Below are 16,810 nucleotides of genomic sequence, written 5' to 3'. Positions count from 1 at the left end.
AGGATAGCGTTATTGTAACAAATTGATAAGGTATAAACTGTACTTTTGTATGTTCTTGACTAGCAGAGGGAGTTATGGTTAATCTGCTGTCCTGTCTAGCCCAATACTCGTTTAAAAAGACCCTCATAATGTGTGTAGTGGGCGTGGGCAAAGTAATAGTCTTGAAAGCTTTATGTAACTTTCGTCTAAGCTCGCAGAGCTGTTTGTTTATTATTTATTTGATACTGCCAATCCAGTCAGGAATCGTAACAGGGACGGCATTCAAAAGTACAGTCACAAAATATAGCAATGATAAATAATCAAAGTACACATAAAAAAAAAATACTACACCACATTAACATCAAAAAATACTTGCGAGGTCTACCTTTTGCCTGTGCTATTATAACTATGCAAAGTACTACATGTAACCATTGCCTACCACATGAAACTGATTGCTTCTGTTCATGAGGGACTGTTATAACTAAACCTCAGTTATTACCAATTTTCAGGTGGCAGCATATTAATTTCTCTGGTTTTATATTTCACTTATTTAAGAAAGCACCCTACTTCAAGCTGACTTTATGAGAATTTTATCTCGTTTATAAATTGTAGTTGAAACGGTAGGCTCACAATTGTTATAAACAGGAGAATTTTACTTATGTTCTCATAACTGATGTGACAAATGCTTGTTTCTGACCTGTATAACTGATTGGTCAACTTCTTTTCTGCGGTTGAAACAATCAACAGTGAACATTTAAATGTCATGAAAAATTATATGACACACTTTGCAGTGTGTGTCCTTTCCTTATTTTCCCCCTCCCCTGCTTCGGTAGTGAAATGAAAGGAAAAAAAGTGAAAAAAATCTTAATGGAACATGTGCTGGAAGGTCTGCTACATATTTGTTGCCTACCAACAGGTATGCCTGCAGGTACCAAGTGTGTGCAAAGGGTTTTTCCACAGTGTACTCTGCCTACATTGTGTGCTGTTCCCAAAGAGCTGAGAATTGAAAGGTAGCACAGTTTATTTGCACTCAGGAGTCAGTTCACTAGGATTTATCAAACTCAGTTCCAAGGTTCTAAAATTCCAGCATATCTGATTGATAGCACTAGTGATAACATGCAATGACAACGCACAGTGTTATATGATAACATACAGCGATACAGTGTTAACACGAATTGATAAAGTAACACTATATGCCCTTGACAGTGGTACAAAGGAATTCATACCGAAATGTGTGAATTGCCTTGAGCAGTCCATAGCATTGCCAAAAGTGTGCATTCAGTGAAACTGTGAACATCTACTTTTAGGGTATCGGGAATAGCGGGGAACGCTTTATGTGGAGACATTCTTGACTGGCTACTGCTTCACTGGCTTTGGTTTGGTAGGGATGGATGGAAAGTGGGGTGAATGAAAAAATTTTCATCAGAGTGGGTTTACATTGATCACATGCCTTCCATTCACAGTTTATTCAGCAGTGGACAGAAAACTTCATGTGAAGTTTTCTGTCCACTGCTGGACACTTCATGTCCACTTCTGGACACTTCTGGACAGAAAACTTCCTGTGAAGTTTTCTGTCCACTGCTGAATAAACTGTGAATGGGAGGCATGTGATCAATGTAAACCCACTCTGATGAAAATTTTTTCATTCACCCATCTCAATCAATTCCTCATTCCAGTTGCAGTGAATGCATCTGGTCATCTAATAAAGAAGCACAAAGAAAGATCGACAAGAGAGAATAAGAATGTAATTACATCTGTAATTACAGATGTAATTACATCTGTACACACTATTAGAAATCTTTATAGAAAGTAGCACATAGTTACTATAATATTTGGCTATGAGGAAGTGCAAAAAGGGAGCACTCAGTTAAGACAGTGACCGGCCAGCCTTCTTTAGCTTGTTTCCTGCTCAGGCACAAAATGGATTGCTGATCACTGGATCCCACTTGCATACAGTGCTAAATGCACTACTCTTGAAATGAAGTTCATCGGTGCTGTAATTGGTTTTAAATTCTCTCCAAATCAAGCAGTGTCTACTGCTGTGCTTTCATGCTGGCCTCTTTGCCTTTAATTCGTTTACACCTTCGAGGAAATCTAGTCTTGCTCACATGAGGTTGTCATGATCGACAAACAAATACAGGGTTAGAAGTGCTGCTCCGTTTGCTCCATTCTGCTTCAAGCTGCTTTTCCTGCTCCAAAACTGCTCCAAACTGGCGGCCTTAATGTTCTGCCATATAATTTAGCAGAATACGGATTTTTGCTGCACAGGTTCTATTAATGATATTTCTCCCTAAAATATGATTCGATTCAATTTAATTAAATGACAGTGAGAAGCTTAGGGTTTACTTCTAGAAGTTTACTTCTGTCTGCACCTGGTACATGTTCTAGGGGTTGCTTTAGTCGAAACAAAGGCAGCACAACGGTGGCAGTTATAATGCACCTCGTGCTCAGATTAATACATATAAATGTTTCATAAATTAGAAAAACATAGAGTGTAACAAATTTTCAAATAAATTGAACAAAGTCACAATAAGCGATTGGAGGGAAATAATTGTGAAAAAAATGTTTTGTGCACTTAACATAGCACCTCCTCCAAGCCTTTTGAATCGTCAGTGGTAAGAGAAGTGAGCAAAGCAGTCATGGCGGGTACCTCGAGCCATTTGGAAAGTTGTCGACAGCACAGAACAACTCAAGTTGTTCTAAGGGTTCAGCTTTGAAGACAAGCAGGTACTTCACCATTGCGCCTCTTTGTTAATACCAAGTGTGTCGAGCCTATGTCAGGCAAAAGCATACTTGAAGCATAAAGGGGTGATGCCACAAAGGGGTCATTCACATATTTTCAAGAGTGTTTTAAAGTCATACAGGGCCTATTGCAAACATATTTAAATTGAGGAAGTTACAATGTTGCTCAGGTGAAAACAGGAGCCGCTGGCAGAAGGCTATGAAGCAAAACAATCTGGAGGGGGAAAAGGCTACCCTTGAGTGCAGTGGTACTGCTGACCAGTGCTTTGGAATTTTTCAGCATAGGCATAGGATCAAAAAGGATATGCACAGTGAGAGTGGAAATGTGCCGGTCATTGATGTTAACTCCACAAACTAGTGGTGGTGCTTGAGCACATCAAAGCGATAGACTCCACGTTTCAATCTATAATTTCAAAATAGTCAGACTTAGTTCAGTTATGACGTGTCGAAGGAAGCATTTTGCTTGCTGCTATTCTTTTTCAAATTGTTCTACAGGTCAATTGTGTTATTTTAAATATCTGTATACATGTTTTGGCTGTTTGTCTTGTCTTGTCAGAGACGCAGATGTAGTCAGCAAGGCATTGAACGTTGAATAGAAAGGAATCAAATTGGGTATTTTTGTATGTCGAAAACAAAAAACTTGCCGTTATTAAAAGCGTTTGACTCTATAAAAACATGCTCCAAAGCATAATTTGAATGCTCCGAACTTTCATTTTATTGCTCCAAAGCTGCTCGAAATTAGTTTGTGGCTGCTCCAAAATGCTTGAGTCTGCTTCCACCCCTGAAATGCGGGTTAATGAAACTTTTGTACTGTGATAGTCAGCACTTCAGCCATCGACGTGCACCAGTGCGTTGTGCAACGACGACAAAGAAGAAGTACGCTGGGCTCGCCGTTGCAAGGTCCTCTCCTCACAGCTCTCCATCTGAGCGTCAATAAACGCCCTATTGCAATCCGCCTTTTGCGCGAGGATGTGGCGCCATCATGCGGGAGAGCGCGGGAAACACATTGAGCGGCAGTGTAGCAGACGACGCGAAAGCACACCATACGAAATGGCCACGCCAACGCTGGTAGAAAGCGAAAGCTTCCCCCCTTTTTTGGCCTCGGAGCGGAAAGTAGCGACAGTGATTGCAGCATATCATGTTCACGCAGTATGGGGGAAGGTAGAGCGTTTTCACAATCCACTCATAACGCACGTACGCATATACTATCTTAGTATTGTAAGAGCGTGTAGCGCGGCCGTGTTCGACGTGACAGAATGAGACGCTCTCAGCGTGCAGGTTTTCGGCAGACAGGAGAGCGTGGGGGCAGAGAGAGAGAGAGAGGGATCTCAAAGGGCAAAGCAGCCAGGGGTTTGTTGATGCTGCAGAGCTAGGTGGAATCGTCTCCTGTGACTTTGAGCGGCGCATATGCGCTGGGTGTCTTGAGTTACCGAGCACAATGCGGTCACCGCGGCGTCGGCATGGTGCAATGGGCGTCGCTTCCTCCTCGCGTCATCTACAACCGTGCAGCTATAGGATTTCATCCACGAAGATCGGCAGAGAGTCACATATACACACCCCGTGAAAAGGGCATTGTCCTGGCCGGAATGCACACCTGCAGGAAACGCGCTGCATTTTTCTGGCAATGGATGATTCAGAGCTGTAGCCGGTTTCTGGCCTCAGGAGTCAGAACGGATGTGGTCGCATTGGTGAAAAGGTTCTCGGTGCGCAGAGAATGGTCATTCTGTTGTGAAAGGATCTCCAACGTTCATTTCTGCCTCCGCCGCGATTTCTGCGGAATCAACAACTTGGTGCACATGTGAATCTCCTACATATCGGATGCGCATCTCGGTCAGGAACCAACCCTGTTCTACGTCCAGAGCGATCCACTCTGCAAGTGAACGAGCATGAACCCTCCAGGAGACTCATTTATTGTGCCGGGCGGTTTCCTTGCCGTTGCAAACGGTTGGACGAAGACAACGATTATCAAGCTCCCTAACGAAGTGCATCTGATTGCGTACATTAAAGGAACAAAGTCCAGATGCTTTGGCGTGCACGAAGGCGAGCCTTTAATTAAACAAAAAATACTGTGCGTCGTGCAAGTGTCAAGTGCGTCATATGCTCCGAGCGGCAAAAACACAGATACTACAGGTATGTATGCATCTAAGCGAAATAGGCATGATGAAAAGTACCTGGAGTTTTCACCCAGGCCGTAGCGCACCAGTGATAGCTGCAATGAGGATTTCTTCGGTGCGTGATTGCTTCAGTTGTACCGGGGCCTGAAGGCGATGTATTTTGTCCCTTCTTATCTTTATGTGCGAAAGGGCTAGGTAGCTTAGATATCACAGGCGGCTGTGTGCGCTTGGCCGTAATATTTAGCATGTTTTATCGTGACTGCCACCTCACTAACAAGAAAAAAAAATACGGCGTTTTAATGCACTGCCGTTCGCGAGCCTCATGACCAGCTCAACCACTCGGCTCGCTAACGGCGGTGCATCACAACAACACCCTTTTTTTTCTTCTTTTTAGTCAGGCGGCAGTCGCGATAAAACATGCTAAATATTACGGTCTAGCGCACACACCCACCTGTGATATCTGCACTACCCGGCCCCTTCGCACATAAATAAGCAAACGACAAAATACATCGCCATCCGACGCCCCGAACAAATGCTCATTGCGGCTGTCACTGGTGGGTTACCGGCTTGGTGCAAACTCTGGTAGATACTTTTCATCATGCACATTTCCTTTAGATGCATACATACCTGTAACGAAGTGTTTTTCGCACAGTCGAGAGCACGCAGTCGGCTGCCAAGGTCGCCCATTCACGTCTTGACGCTTGGTTGCCCTAATCCAAGCTTCACGCTGTTGCAGGTCGCGGCTCGCCGAAGGAAACCTAACAAAACGCGTCTTGCATCCCGGCACGCCTCGAGAGTGGCAGCCGTAAGCGGCACAGGTGGTTGGCATCGTTTTACTGAGGCTGTGAACGTGACCGCGCCTCCAGCCCCCGTGCGTTAGCTATGAGTGCGGCGACGAGAAGCGCCGTCGAGGCCGCTCAGTGTGTTTTCATCAGTCGCCGCTGGGGCTTCGCGCATGCGCAGAAAACTCGCGCAAAAGGCGGATTGGTGGAAGTGCGGGGTACGATCCCATCCAAACTGGAACTGCGAAGCCGTACACTACCCTCTACAACCGCCATGCAAGACGAGTCCACTTCTACGCTGCCGGACGTTCCACCCACGATCATGTGTTCTGGCGTCGTGCGCCAGCGTGACCCTTGCCTCTTCAGTGGCACGGCCGACCAAGATGTCGACGACTGGCTGTCATCGTATGAAAGAGTAAGCAGCTACAACAAGTGGGATGACCCATACAAGCTCAGTAACGTCATATTCTATCTGACGGACGTGGCGAACCTCTGGTATCGCAACCATGAGGCTGACCTGTCATCTTGGTCGACATTTAAAAAGAATTTCGCGGAAGTGTTCGGCCGCCCGGCAGTGTGTAAGCTTCGTGCCGAACAACGTTTGCACGATCGTGTTCAGTGCGCTGATGAGACCTTTACCAGCTACACAGAAGACATCGTTGATCTCTGCAAACGAGTCGACCCGGCCATGCCGGAAGCGAACAAAATCCGCTACATCCTCGAGGGTATTTCTGAGGACACCTTCCAGATGCTGGTAGCGGAAGATCCAACCAGCGTTAGTGAACTCGTGAAGCTTTGCCAGAGCTACGACGAGCTCCGCAAGCGGCGAGCTTCTAGGCGCCGCTCCAGTGTGTGCGACGAAGGCGTATCCGCATTAGCCCTGGGTGGTTCGCCAACTTCTGAAGGGAGCCCGCTGAATCAACAGATCAAAGATTTTATTCGTGAAAAGGTCGCACGTCAAATCTCACTCCTTCCCCATTTTCAAGACTCGGGCCGCCTCGTTCCTGAACTGGCTCCATCTTTGGCCCCTACTATACGCCGTGTCGTGCAAGAACACGTCGCTGATGTCTTGCCGTCCAACCCCGTGCTGCCGCCTGTGACGGCACCTCTCACGTATGCCCAAGTAACAGCTAGGCCACCACCTTCGCCCACGTCTGGCTCCTATGTGCAGGTCCCTGCCTACCGTTCACCGCCGCATGCTGAGCCTTCGTTCCAAGCCCCACCCTCAAGGTTCCGCCCACATCCTATGAAACCTTGGCGTACTACGGACAACCTTCCGATTTGCTATGCCTGCGGTCGGCCGGGCCATGTTGCACTCCTTTGTCCAACCTTCACAGCCTGACATTCGACTTTACCCGTACGATACCGACTCACGCTCACAAATGATTCCGCCCGGTTCTCAATTTGTCTCACAAGATCGCCAAACCTATGCCACTCGTCGATCACATTCTCCTCGGCGCCGATCGCTTTCTCCAATGCTGCGACATTCTACTAGCACCGTTGAGGGAAACTAACAGTCGCAGTTCCGGGGGCAAGAACTGCGCTTGTTTCGAATTCCTGAAGTCCTCCGTGTCGTCCCGCTAATGTTATCAAAGTTTCTGTAGAAGGTGCCACAGTTCTCGCTCTCGTCGATACCGGTGCAGCCGTCTCCGTCATCAGTGAAGCGCTCTGCCGTCGAATTCGCAAAGTGACCACTCCGATTTCCGACTTTTCGCTCCGCACCACCTCATCACAGCACATTCACCCCTCCGCATCTTGCACAGCCCATGTGCTCATTCAAGACGTCTTGTACCCCATCGAGTTTATTGTTCTGCCGAACTGCTCGCATGATATCATCCTCGGATACGATTTTCTATCGACTCATCAAGCCGTTATTGACTGTGCTCGTGCGCAAATTGCCTTCGCCCCACTCTGTGATGCCCCCTTCTGTGATACCCCTCCCCGCACTGCAAAACTTCTCGTCGCCCATGACACCGACATTCCTCCGTTCTCTGCTGCCTTCGTACCACTGTCTTGTGAGTGGGTAACTCCTTTGACTGCAATTTTTACACCTTCCGAAGCCGCCTCCCGTCATCCCTGCCTCCTTTTTCCGTTCGCAGTTCTCGAAATTCAAGACGGCAAGAGTGCACTTTACGCCTCGAACCCATTTTCTTGCCCAGCAGTCCTGCTCCGTGGCGAATGCATTGGACGTCTTGAAGAGCTTGATCCCGGTCATATCACCACTCTTGCTGACTCAACCCCCTCCTTCGACGTTAGTCTGTGCTCTTGCGATGTTGCGACCGCTTCGACGCCCTCCGACGTTTTCCAACATGCTATTGATGCTGATCTTCCACTTGCGCAACGTGATCAACTTGTCGCCCTCTTGCAGAACTTCACTTCTTCATTCGACCTTCCTCAAACTGACTTGGGCCGCACGTCTGTCGTAGAGCACACCATCGACACCGGCAAAACCGCACCTTTGCGCCAGCGCCCCTATCGTGTGTCGGCTTCGGAGCGCCAAGTAATTGCTGATCATGTGGACGACATGCTCCGTCGTGGTGTCATTCGGCCATCCCACAGTCCCTGGGCGTCTCCAGTTGTGTTGGCACCTAAGAAAGATGGCTCCTTCCGGTTTTGTGTCGACTACCGCCGGCTCAACAAGATCACGCGCAAGGACGTCTATCCTCTGCCACGCATCGATGACGCACTGGACTGCTTGCAGGGCGCCTAGTTTTTCTCCTCGTTGGATTTACGATCTGGCTACTGGCAGGTGCCAATGGATGACGCTGACCGCTCTAAAACTGCCTTCATCACACCAGATGGATTATATGAATTCAACGTCATGCCCTTTGGGCTTTGCAACGCCCCGGCCACATTTGAACGCCTCATGGACACTGTGCTTCATAGATTCAAGTGGCGAACCTGTCTTTGCTATCTCGATGATACCGTAGTCTTTTCTACCGATTTTCAATCCCACCTGCTCCGACTGAAGGACGTTCTCACTTGTCTCGCTACCGCCGGCCTCCAACTGAACCTGAAGAAGTGCCGCTTTGCTGCTCGCCGACTAACTATTCTAGGTCATGTCGTTTCTAAGGATGGCATTCTTCCCGATCACACCAAACTTCGTGCAGTTGCCGAATTCCCACGCCCAAAATCACTGAAGCAGCTACAAAGTTTCATCGGCCTGTGCTCCTACTTTCGCCGCTTCATCTTAAATTTCGCCTCTATTATTGCTCCTCTCATCCAGCTCCTCTCCGGCAGCTCCGACCTCTCCGCATGGACACCTGCTTGTGATGACGCCTTCAACACCTTACGCCGTCTTTTGGTTTCGCCTCCCATCCTCCGCCACTTCGACCCGAATGCGCCAACTGAGATTCACACTGACGCTAGCGGTATTGGGATAGGCGCCATTGTCACCCAACGCAAACCTGGTATCCGAGACTATGTGGTGGCGTACGCAAGCCGCACCTTGACCAAGGCAGAGTCAAATTATTCTGTTACGGAAAGAGAATGCTTGGCCATTATTTGGGCCATCGGCAAATTCCGTCCGTATGTCTATGGCCGACCATTTTATGTGGTCACTGATCATCACGCTCTGTGCTGGCTGGCGTCCCTCGAGGACCCGCCCGGCCGCCTTGCTCGCTGGGCTCTTCGCCTCCAAGAGTATGACATTCGTATCATATATCGCTCAGGCCTCAAGCATACTGACGCGGACGCTCTTTCGCGCTCACCGCTGCCTCCCTCTTCGTTGTCTGATGAGATCTGCGCCTACGATTTGTCTTCGCTTGCCACTATCGACATGGCCACGGAACAGCGGCGCGACCCGTGGATATCTACACTTCTGGGCTTTCTTTCAAGTCACTCTCCAGGTCGTTTGTCTAGGGCGCTTGCCCGCCAAGCTCAGCATTTTTCAATTCGTGACGGGCTGCTCTATCGCCGCAATTATCTTCACGAAGGAAGGAAGTGGCTTTTAGTCATCCCCCGTCATCTCCGCGCCGAAATTTGTGCTGCTTTCCATACTGATCCCCAGTGCGCCCACGGCGGAGTGTTGAAAACCTACACGCGCTTGCGTCTACGCTTCTTCTGGCGTGGAATGTACCGCTTTGTCCGCCATTTTGTCCGCTCTTGCCAGTCTTGCCAACGCCGAAAAACTCCTCTCAAGTCTCCTGCTCCATTGTAGCCGTTGCCCTGTCCTGCCCGTCCGTTTGATCGTGTCGGCAAAGATCTATACGGTCCCCTTCCTACAACTTCAGCTGGCAACCGCTGGATTATCGTGGCAGTGGATCATCTGACCCGCTACACTGAGACATCATCACTGCCCTCTGCTTCCGCACGCGACGTTGCTGCCTTTATTCTGAAAAACCTGGTTCTTCGCCATGGTGCCCCTCGCGAACTGCTCAGTGACCGCGGACGCGTTTTCTTATCAGACGCTCTTGAGGCTCTCCTGAAAGAATGCCGCATCATACACCGCACCGCTACCTCGTACCACCCTCAGACGAATGGAGTGACAGAACGTTTCAACCGCAATCTCGGTGACATGCTGGCTATGTACGTGAACACCGACCATTCCAATTGGGACTAAGTTCTACCGTTTGTTACTTACGCATATAACACCGCGGCACAGACCACTACTGGATTCTCTCCATTCTTTCTCCTTTACGGGCGCGAGCCACCCTGTACCATGGACACACTTTTTCCCTACCGCCCTGACGTTTCCGAATCTTCCCCGCTATCCGATGCCGTCACATACGCAGAAGAATGCCGTCAGCTCGCCCGCTCTCTCACAACAGAAAATCAGTGGCAACAAAAATACCTCCGTGATACCGGCGAAGCTTCGTCATATCTCCCGAACTCTCTGGTGTGGCTCTGGGTGCCCTCCACAATCCCTGGCCTTTCAAAGAAATTTCTTGCTCGCTACCACGGGCCATATAGGGTCCTCCAGCAAACATCTGCAGTCAACTACGTAGTTGAGCCCGTCACGCCCTCTGCGGACTTGCGTCGCCGTGGTCGTGAAACAGTTCACGTGAACCGATTGAAGCCATTCTATGACCCCGCTGTGCTTTCCGCGCCATAAGTCGCCAGGATGGCTCCTTTTTCTTTACCCGGGTACTGTGATAGTCAGCACTTCAGCCATCGACATGCACCAGTGCATTGTGCAACGAAGACAAAGAAGAAGTACGCTGGGCTCGCCGTTGCAAGGTCCTCTCCTCACAGCTCTCCATCTGAGCGTCAATAAACGCCCTATTACACTTTGAAAGCAGCGGTGCAATTCTTTCTAGGCTACTTAAACAATAGGAGGAGTCTTCTTCTAGCCAGCGTACTGGATTGCCTCAGAGGCCTCTGCAGATAGTGAAAATCTCCAAAATAATTGCCTGGCTTAGGCAAATGGAACTAGGCCTTTGTGTCTAGCCACTTTATGCTTCACGTGAATGCAAGTGTATTTGTTACTTGCAACAAACTGCTCGCTTCATCATTTTGGAATGAACTGCAAAAGCGGCAGATGTTCACAAGAACAATGTTTGGAAAGGAAGAGAAAATCACTGCGGCTGAAATCTGAAAGATGCCAGAAGACTCATGATCATATAGTCCGCATAAGGATTTCAGCGACGGATATGTTGTGTACCTTCACAGAATCCAGGACATGGTACATTTAATGCCATAATGTTAAAGGTCACTTTACTCAGAAAATCCAGCGTTGGTGTCGGTGTTGTGAGCGAAAAACCACGGCCATGGCGCTGGTAGGTGGCAGGTGGCAGCTAGCGTGGCCGGGCAATGATTCTTTTATGGTTTGTGTGACTTAACGAGATCGCATGATATCGGAAAGCAGGGTGGCAGGTTTGTCATTTGAGTTGGAAAGGTGAAATAAGAATCAGCCTGTCATGACCCTTGGCTTTTGAGTCCGACATGTTTGGTTAAAGGGCCACTGTCCAGGGAAGGACTTCTTAAGCAGAGGAGTCCAGTGTTTCGATCAGGTACCGGAGATTGTGCAAAATGCTACAGTGACACGAAAATACAAATCAAAGCTCTCTCATGTTCTCCTTCGGGCAGCCAGCTTCCCTGTTCCCTGCGTTGGCCCGTTGAGCCGCAGCTATGACGCCATAGTCGAAAACGACGTCCATTGGTCCGTCTCGCTGTCTGAGGGTGAAGGATGGGTGTCTACCGCTCGCTGCGCGCTTTTCCCTTGTCGTTTTTTTTTTTTTTTTTTTTTCCCATCCACGCAGAGTGTCATGCCCCACCTCCCGCCATACGCGGAGGATGAAGGGAATTTGTCTTGCGGAGGCTAGATGACCGGGCAGGAGAGTGAAAAACCTTTGCGAGGGAACGGAAGGAGAGAAACACGACAGAATCGAGTGATTGCGGTGGCTGTAACTGCGTTATTAGTTACTCTTTTCAAAAACATTTTGCAGCTTGTGTTCTGGGGGCGAAGTCTCACGGTCACCGGGGAAGAAAATATTTTCGACCGGAATGTGGACAGTGGACCTTTAAAGCAGGTCTCTATATGTGGGGTGGTCATCTACGCTATCGCGTCTTGCATACCCTTAAAGATGGAGTTTAGGTGTCTCTCACATTTTTTATGAAGTTTTCAAATCCATTTTTATTCCCTCAATTCTGAAAAATACGAAACACAGAAATGAATGTCATTTGCTGGCTGCATAGCTTTTATAACATAGCTTTTCTTTATAACTTGAGTGTTCTTTAAGAGTTTATGAAAGGTTGCAGGGTGGCACTAAACTAAACCAAGCTGACAGCCAAATTTGAGATGCGTCTTTTTAACTGTTGTCTACGAAACACTTCAGGTTGCAGGTAAATGTTTTGTGATTGTGTTTGAATCAGCTACTATAGTAGGATACTACTAAATAAAAGAATAGTAGTAGCTGCTAACTGTGGGCCTTGGTACAGGGCATGTATGTGTGTTACTCTGCTGAATAGTAAGTGGAGATGGCTTTTGAAATTTTAACGTACCTAACAAGCCAAGAGGAATAAAAATTCTTGAGCTGATAATTTGGTCTGATGCTTATCTTTCAGGTAACCAGAAGAACTTTAGCATTAGGTTACTTTTATTTTTTTTGTCACGGGGGAATCGTTTGTGTCTTTTACTGCAGGCTTGAGTTATCCGATTATAGCCGGTTGCATGTTTAGGCAAATAGATTGCACGAAGCGCTTGCAGTATGGAGTGCTGAGTTGGATGCTTACTTTACAAGTAGATGACGAAGGCGCGGAAAAAGTGAGCACAGTGCAGTTCTCAAACTTGGGGCAATTAATGGATATTAATTTTTACTTTGTCTTTATTTTTTTTTCTATCTCCGACATGTCCATTGTTTTTTGGCAGGCAAACATCATGGAACTTTGCTTGTCAGCGGCTCACAAAGTTATGTCGCTGCTTCTGCTAGGGCTGTAAGGCGGCCAAAGTTTCATTTTATTTAATTTACTTAATACTTGTCTCAACTTGATGGCACACACTGCAAGCGAAGCACTGGAAGTATTAGGCGAATATGTCTACTTAGGACAGGTAGTAACCTCAGATCCAGACCATGAAAGGGAATTAACAAGGAGAATAAGACTGGGATGGAGCGCATTTGGCATGGACTCCCAGATTATGACTGGCAGCTTACTGGTATCGCTCAAGAGGAAAGTATAAAACAGTTGCATCTTACCTGCACTTACCTATGGGGCTGAAACGTAGAGGCTAACAAAGAGAGTTCTACTCAAGTTGAGGACAACGCAGAGGGCTATAGAAAGAAAAATGGTAGCGATAATGTTAAGAGATAGGAAACATGCAGAATGGGTCAGAGAAATAACTCAAGTCACTGACATTCTAGTGGAAATCAAGAAGAAAAGGGCATGGGCAGGAAATGTAGCGCGAAGAAAGGATAACCGATGGTCGCATAGGGCAACAAACTGGATTCCAAGGAAAGGGAAGCGTAGCAGGGGGCGGCAGAAAATTAGGTGGGCGGATGAGGTTAAGAAGTTTGTAGGGGTCAAGTGGATACAGCTAGCACATGACCAGGTTAATTGGAGGAATATGGGAGAGGCCTTCGCTGATGATGATGATTATGATGATGGCACACAACAGAGGAAAAAATGCAAAAGCATGGGTACAATAGTCATCATGTTTGCAAGGAAACCCCTTGACTTCAAAGTATAATGAAGACATCGTCCCTCTACTGCAACATATATACCATTTCACAAAAGGGTGAAGGGTGCTGCCATATTGGGTTCTGGGCTGCTCTCGTAGCACAGGAAGAGTTGACAAAGCCCACTCAAATCGTTTTTTTCCCGGAGGATCTTGAAAAGGTCTGTATATGGGGATGGTTTTATATATTTATGTATACTATACTGATGTACTGGTGTGTATGTTCTACATCCTTAGCTCTCCTTCCTTTCTGTATAAATTTATCCAATGTTCCCACGTGTGCAGTTATAAAATAGACCTGAATATGATTGAGTTCCTCAGCTTTCCTTATCTGCTGCCATCCTTTGCTCATTTGAATGAGTATTCTCTGGTGCCATTCTGCACCAGTGCTGGGGCCAACGAAGGAACTTCTGTGCTGCATATGATTGGAACTGGTATTAAGTGTTGCAGTTGCATGCAGCTCATGATTTACTTATTTCTTTAAATTGTTATAGCCCTGTATACATGGATTGGATAGAATCTGGTCGTGTTAGCCTGCAGAGTAAAAAAAACCAGTGGTCGAGTTCATGCATACACATTTGGGTCGAGTGACGTAGTCAGGTTGAGTGGCGGAGTGAGTCGAGTTAACTCGCCTACAGGGGTTAGGTTAACTCGCTTGACCCCCTTGTCTAGAAGCATGTAGATGCTTTCGAATCGAGTTATGGGCAAGTCTAGCATCAAAAAGCTTCCGGCGTTGCTAGGAGCACATTTGAAATTGACCGCTGTCTAGCCCTCATCAGTGACAAAAAATAATAAGTGAAGCTCTCGATTATAAAAAGCAACGAAATCAAACACAAACTGGAAGCTTGCACAATGAGGGCAAATCTCGATGCTAGGTGCCGCTGCTATAGTTACTCACCAGAAGCGAGTTCATGTAGACACCAAGAGGGTCCAGTAAGAGTGACCTCGCTTACTCGACACTGACTAGACCCGGTGCTGTCGAGTTCGTGTATACAGGGCTTATGTGCCAGACTGTGTAATTTGCTGTTTTCTTGCCAGCTAGCTGAAACATTTCTGAAAGTGGTGAGCCAGGCAACGTGTCCTTATAGTTGCTTGGATTTATTTTGCTTTATTTCGGGTTTCTGCCATCGCACATATCATAAATAAAAGAGGACAACATACTGATCCTCCAGGCTCATTGGACAAGTACTTTTGGTTTGTTATTGCAGCTCGTAAGATTTGGGTAGCTTTGCATGAAATTTTGCTCGTGTGTGTGGGAAACCAGCATTAAATTTTAGTGTTATAGCAGTAGACAAACTGGTCTTTTGAAGAATGTACGCACTTTGAAGGCCTGAAAAAAAGAAAAATTGAGCAGCGTCTAAAAGGGATTTGTGTATTTGTGTATGTGTGGTCTTTTGCGCAGGGGATGCCCCTTTTGGACCTCCCCCAAGCCTCATCGAGGATGGATCGGACCAACGAAGCGAGCTACTGCAGTGCGTCGATGCCGCCCTGCGTCGAGTTCAGCAGGACATTGCGCAGGTCTCCTCCTCATATGGGTGAGTACGCTGCTGTCGTGTTAGTCACTTGGCTAAATATGCCATAGGCATGTGCTGTCTGGGTACATGCGGGCGAGGTCCACGAGCGTAGCGTTGGGCAAATTTATCAAGCGGCATGACAGAACTCGCATTGCCGCATGTAAGGAGATTTAAGTGCATCTCTGTAATTTTTTGTCTACTAGGACTGTGACAAATGCACTTTGAAAATGTTTGCCATAAGAGCTGGCGCTATAAGACACTTTGAGAATTTTTCTTTTATTTGTTTTGCTGCCACTGCTTCATCAGTGGAACTGACACTGCCACCGTGCTGCATGGTGCAGGTATGTCCCGACACCTGTGGCGCCGCGGGCACCGGAGCCCCGCCCCAGGCGCTACATTCCAGCTCAAAGTGTGCCTCAGTACCGGCCCACGCCTTTGTCTGAACTGCGGAAGCGGCGACCCCTACCCATGCGTGTGCCGCCCCGGCTGAACCAGACTGTGCCAAAAGGTGAGACCAGACATGTCCCTGAATATCTTTGACCCAAGATGTTTCCCTGCAGCTCAGAAGCTTTGGCATTCAGCAGCCGAGCATAAGAACATAGGATCAAACCCTGGCCACAGAATGACTTTTTTGCAGTTTGCTTCAACGAGAATGCAAACATCCTTGCATGCTGTTGATGCGCATTAAAGGATCCCAGGTGGTTGAAGTTGATGTAGGCCCAGTCAAAAAAAATTCAGTGGGTCCAATCTGGAATTTCTCAATTGAAATGAATTGGTTAAAAACCAATTGTGTTTTTGCTACCCATTGGGCCTGACTATTTGATATGAATTGGTGCTCCCAATTGGAAATAATTGGTCACCCATGAAGACCAAATGGTTCACCAATTGAACTCAAAAGCATGCCCATTGAGCCCAAATGGTTTGAACTCACATAGCTGAAAAAAAAAAAAGAATGGAGATGCAATTTCAATGTTTTATGTCCAGAAGTTATAGGGGAGCCGACTTTTATACAAGTGGAATGAAATTACAATTTTTTACAGAAATCATATATGAAAGACAAACAAGCATTACATGCACGGAACTAACACAGATTCAATGTATATATCCACAGGTTGCAGACTTATATACTCCATTCTTTGAACAGTGCTGCTGGGACCAGTGACACATCTTTGTTATTCAGAGTTAACTTATTTAACTATGCCTGCACTTACAGTGAACACAATATAATCAATAAGATTAAGCGGCATATACTTTTTATAAGAACTTAAAATTTTCGCTGTTGTCTCTTTATAGAGGTATGTATATCTGTGCACATCTCAGTCAAGGATATCACTGACTTGACTTTCCCAATTGGGAATGTTTGCTTAGGACCAATTAGAACCAATGGGAAGCCCAATTCGTTTCAAACGGGCATCCCAATTGGGATTGAAGTAACCCATTGGGCTTCCCATTAGCCCAATGGATTTATTCAATCCCAATTGGTATGCCCCGTTGGTTTCTTAAGACCAAATTTGGACGCCTAATTGGTTTCTTCATTCCCAATTGGGAGTCACGAAACCAATTGGG

At 47.0% G+C, this 16,810-nt stretch overlaps 1 protein-coding gene across 1 annotated transcript in view; it reads left to right on the top strand.

Annotated features, from left to right (window-relative positions):
• Nucleotides 1–16,810, top strand: part of LOC146181300 (uncharacterized) — a 65,065-nt gene that overhangs the window by 1,006 nt on the left and 47,249 nt on the right. The window contains exons 2-3 of the mRNA XM_084576351.1: nucleotides 15,133–15,265; nucleotides 15,586–15,752. Of these exons, the coding sequence (XP_084432477.1) occupies nucleotides 15,133–15,265; nucleotides 15,586–15,752 (300 nt within the window). The remainder of the gene's footprint in view (nucleotides 1–15,132; nucleotides 15,266–15,585; nucleotides 15,753–16,810) is intronic.

The sequence above is a fragment of the Amblyomma maculatum genome, chromosome 8 (genome assembly GCF_055883805.1).
Source record: "Amblyomma maculatum isolate TAMU_Amacu chromosome 8, ASM5588380v1, whole genome shotgun sequence".
NCBI classification, from domain to species: domain Eukaryota; kingdom Metazoa; phylum Arthropoda; class Arachnida; order Ixodida; family Ixodidae; genus Amblyomma; species Amblyomma maculatum.
Note: the sequence above shows the minus strand (reverse complement) of the source record. Positions and strands in the feature narration are given on the sequence as shown.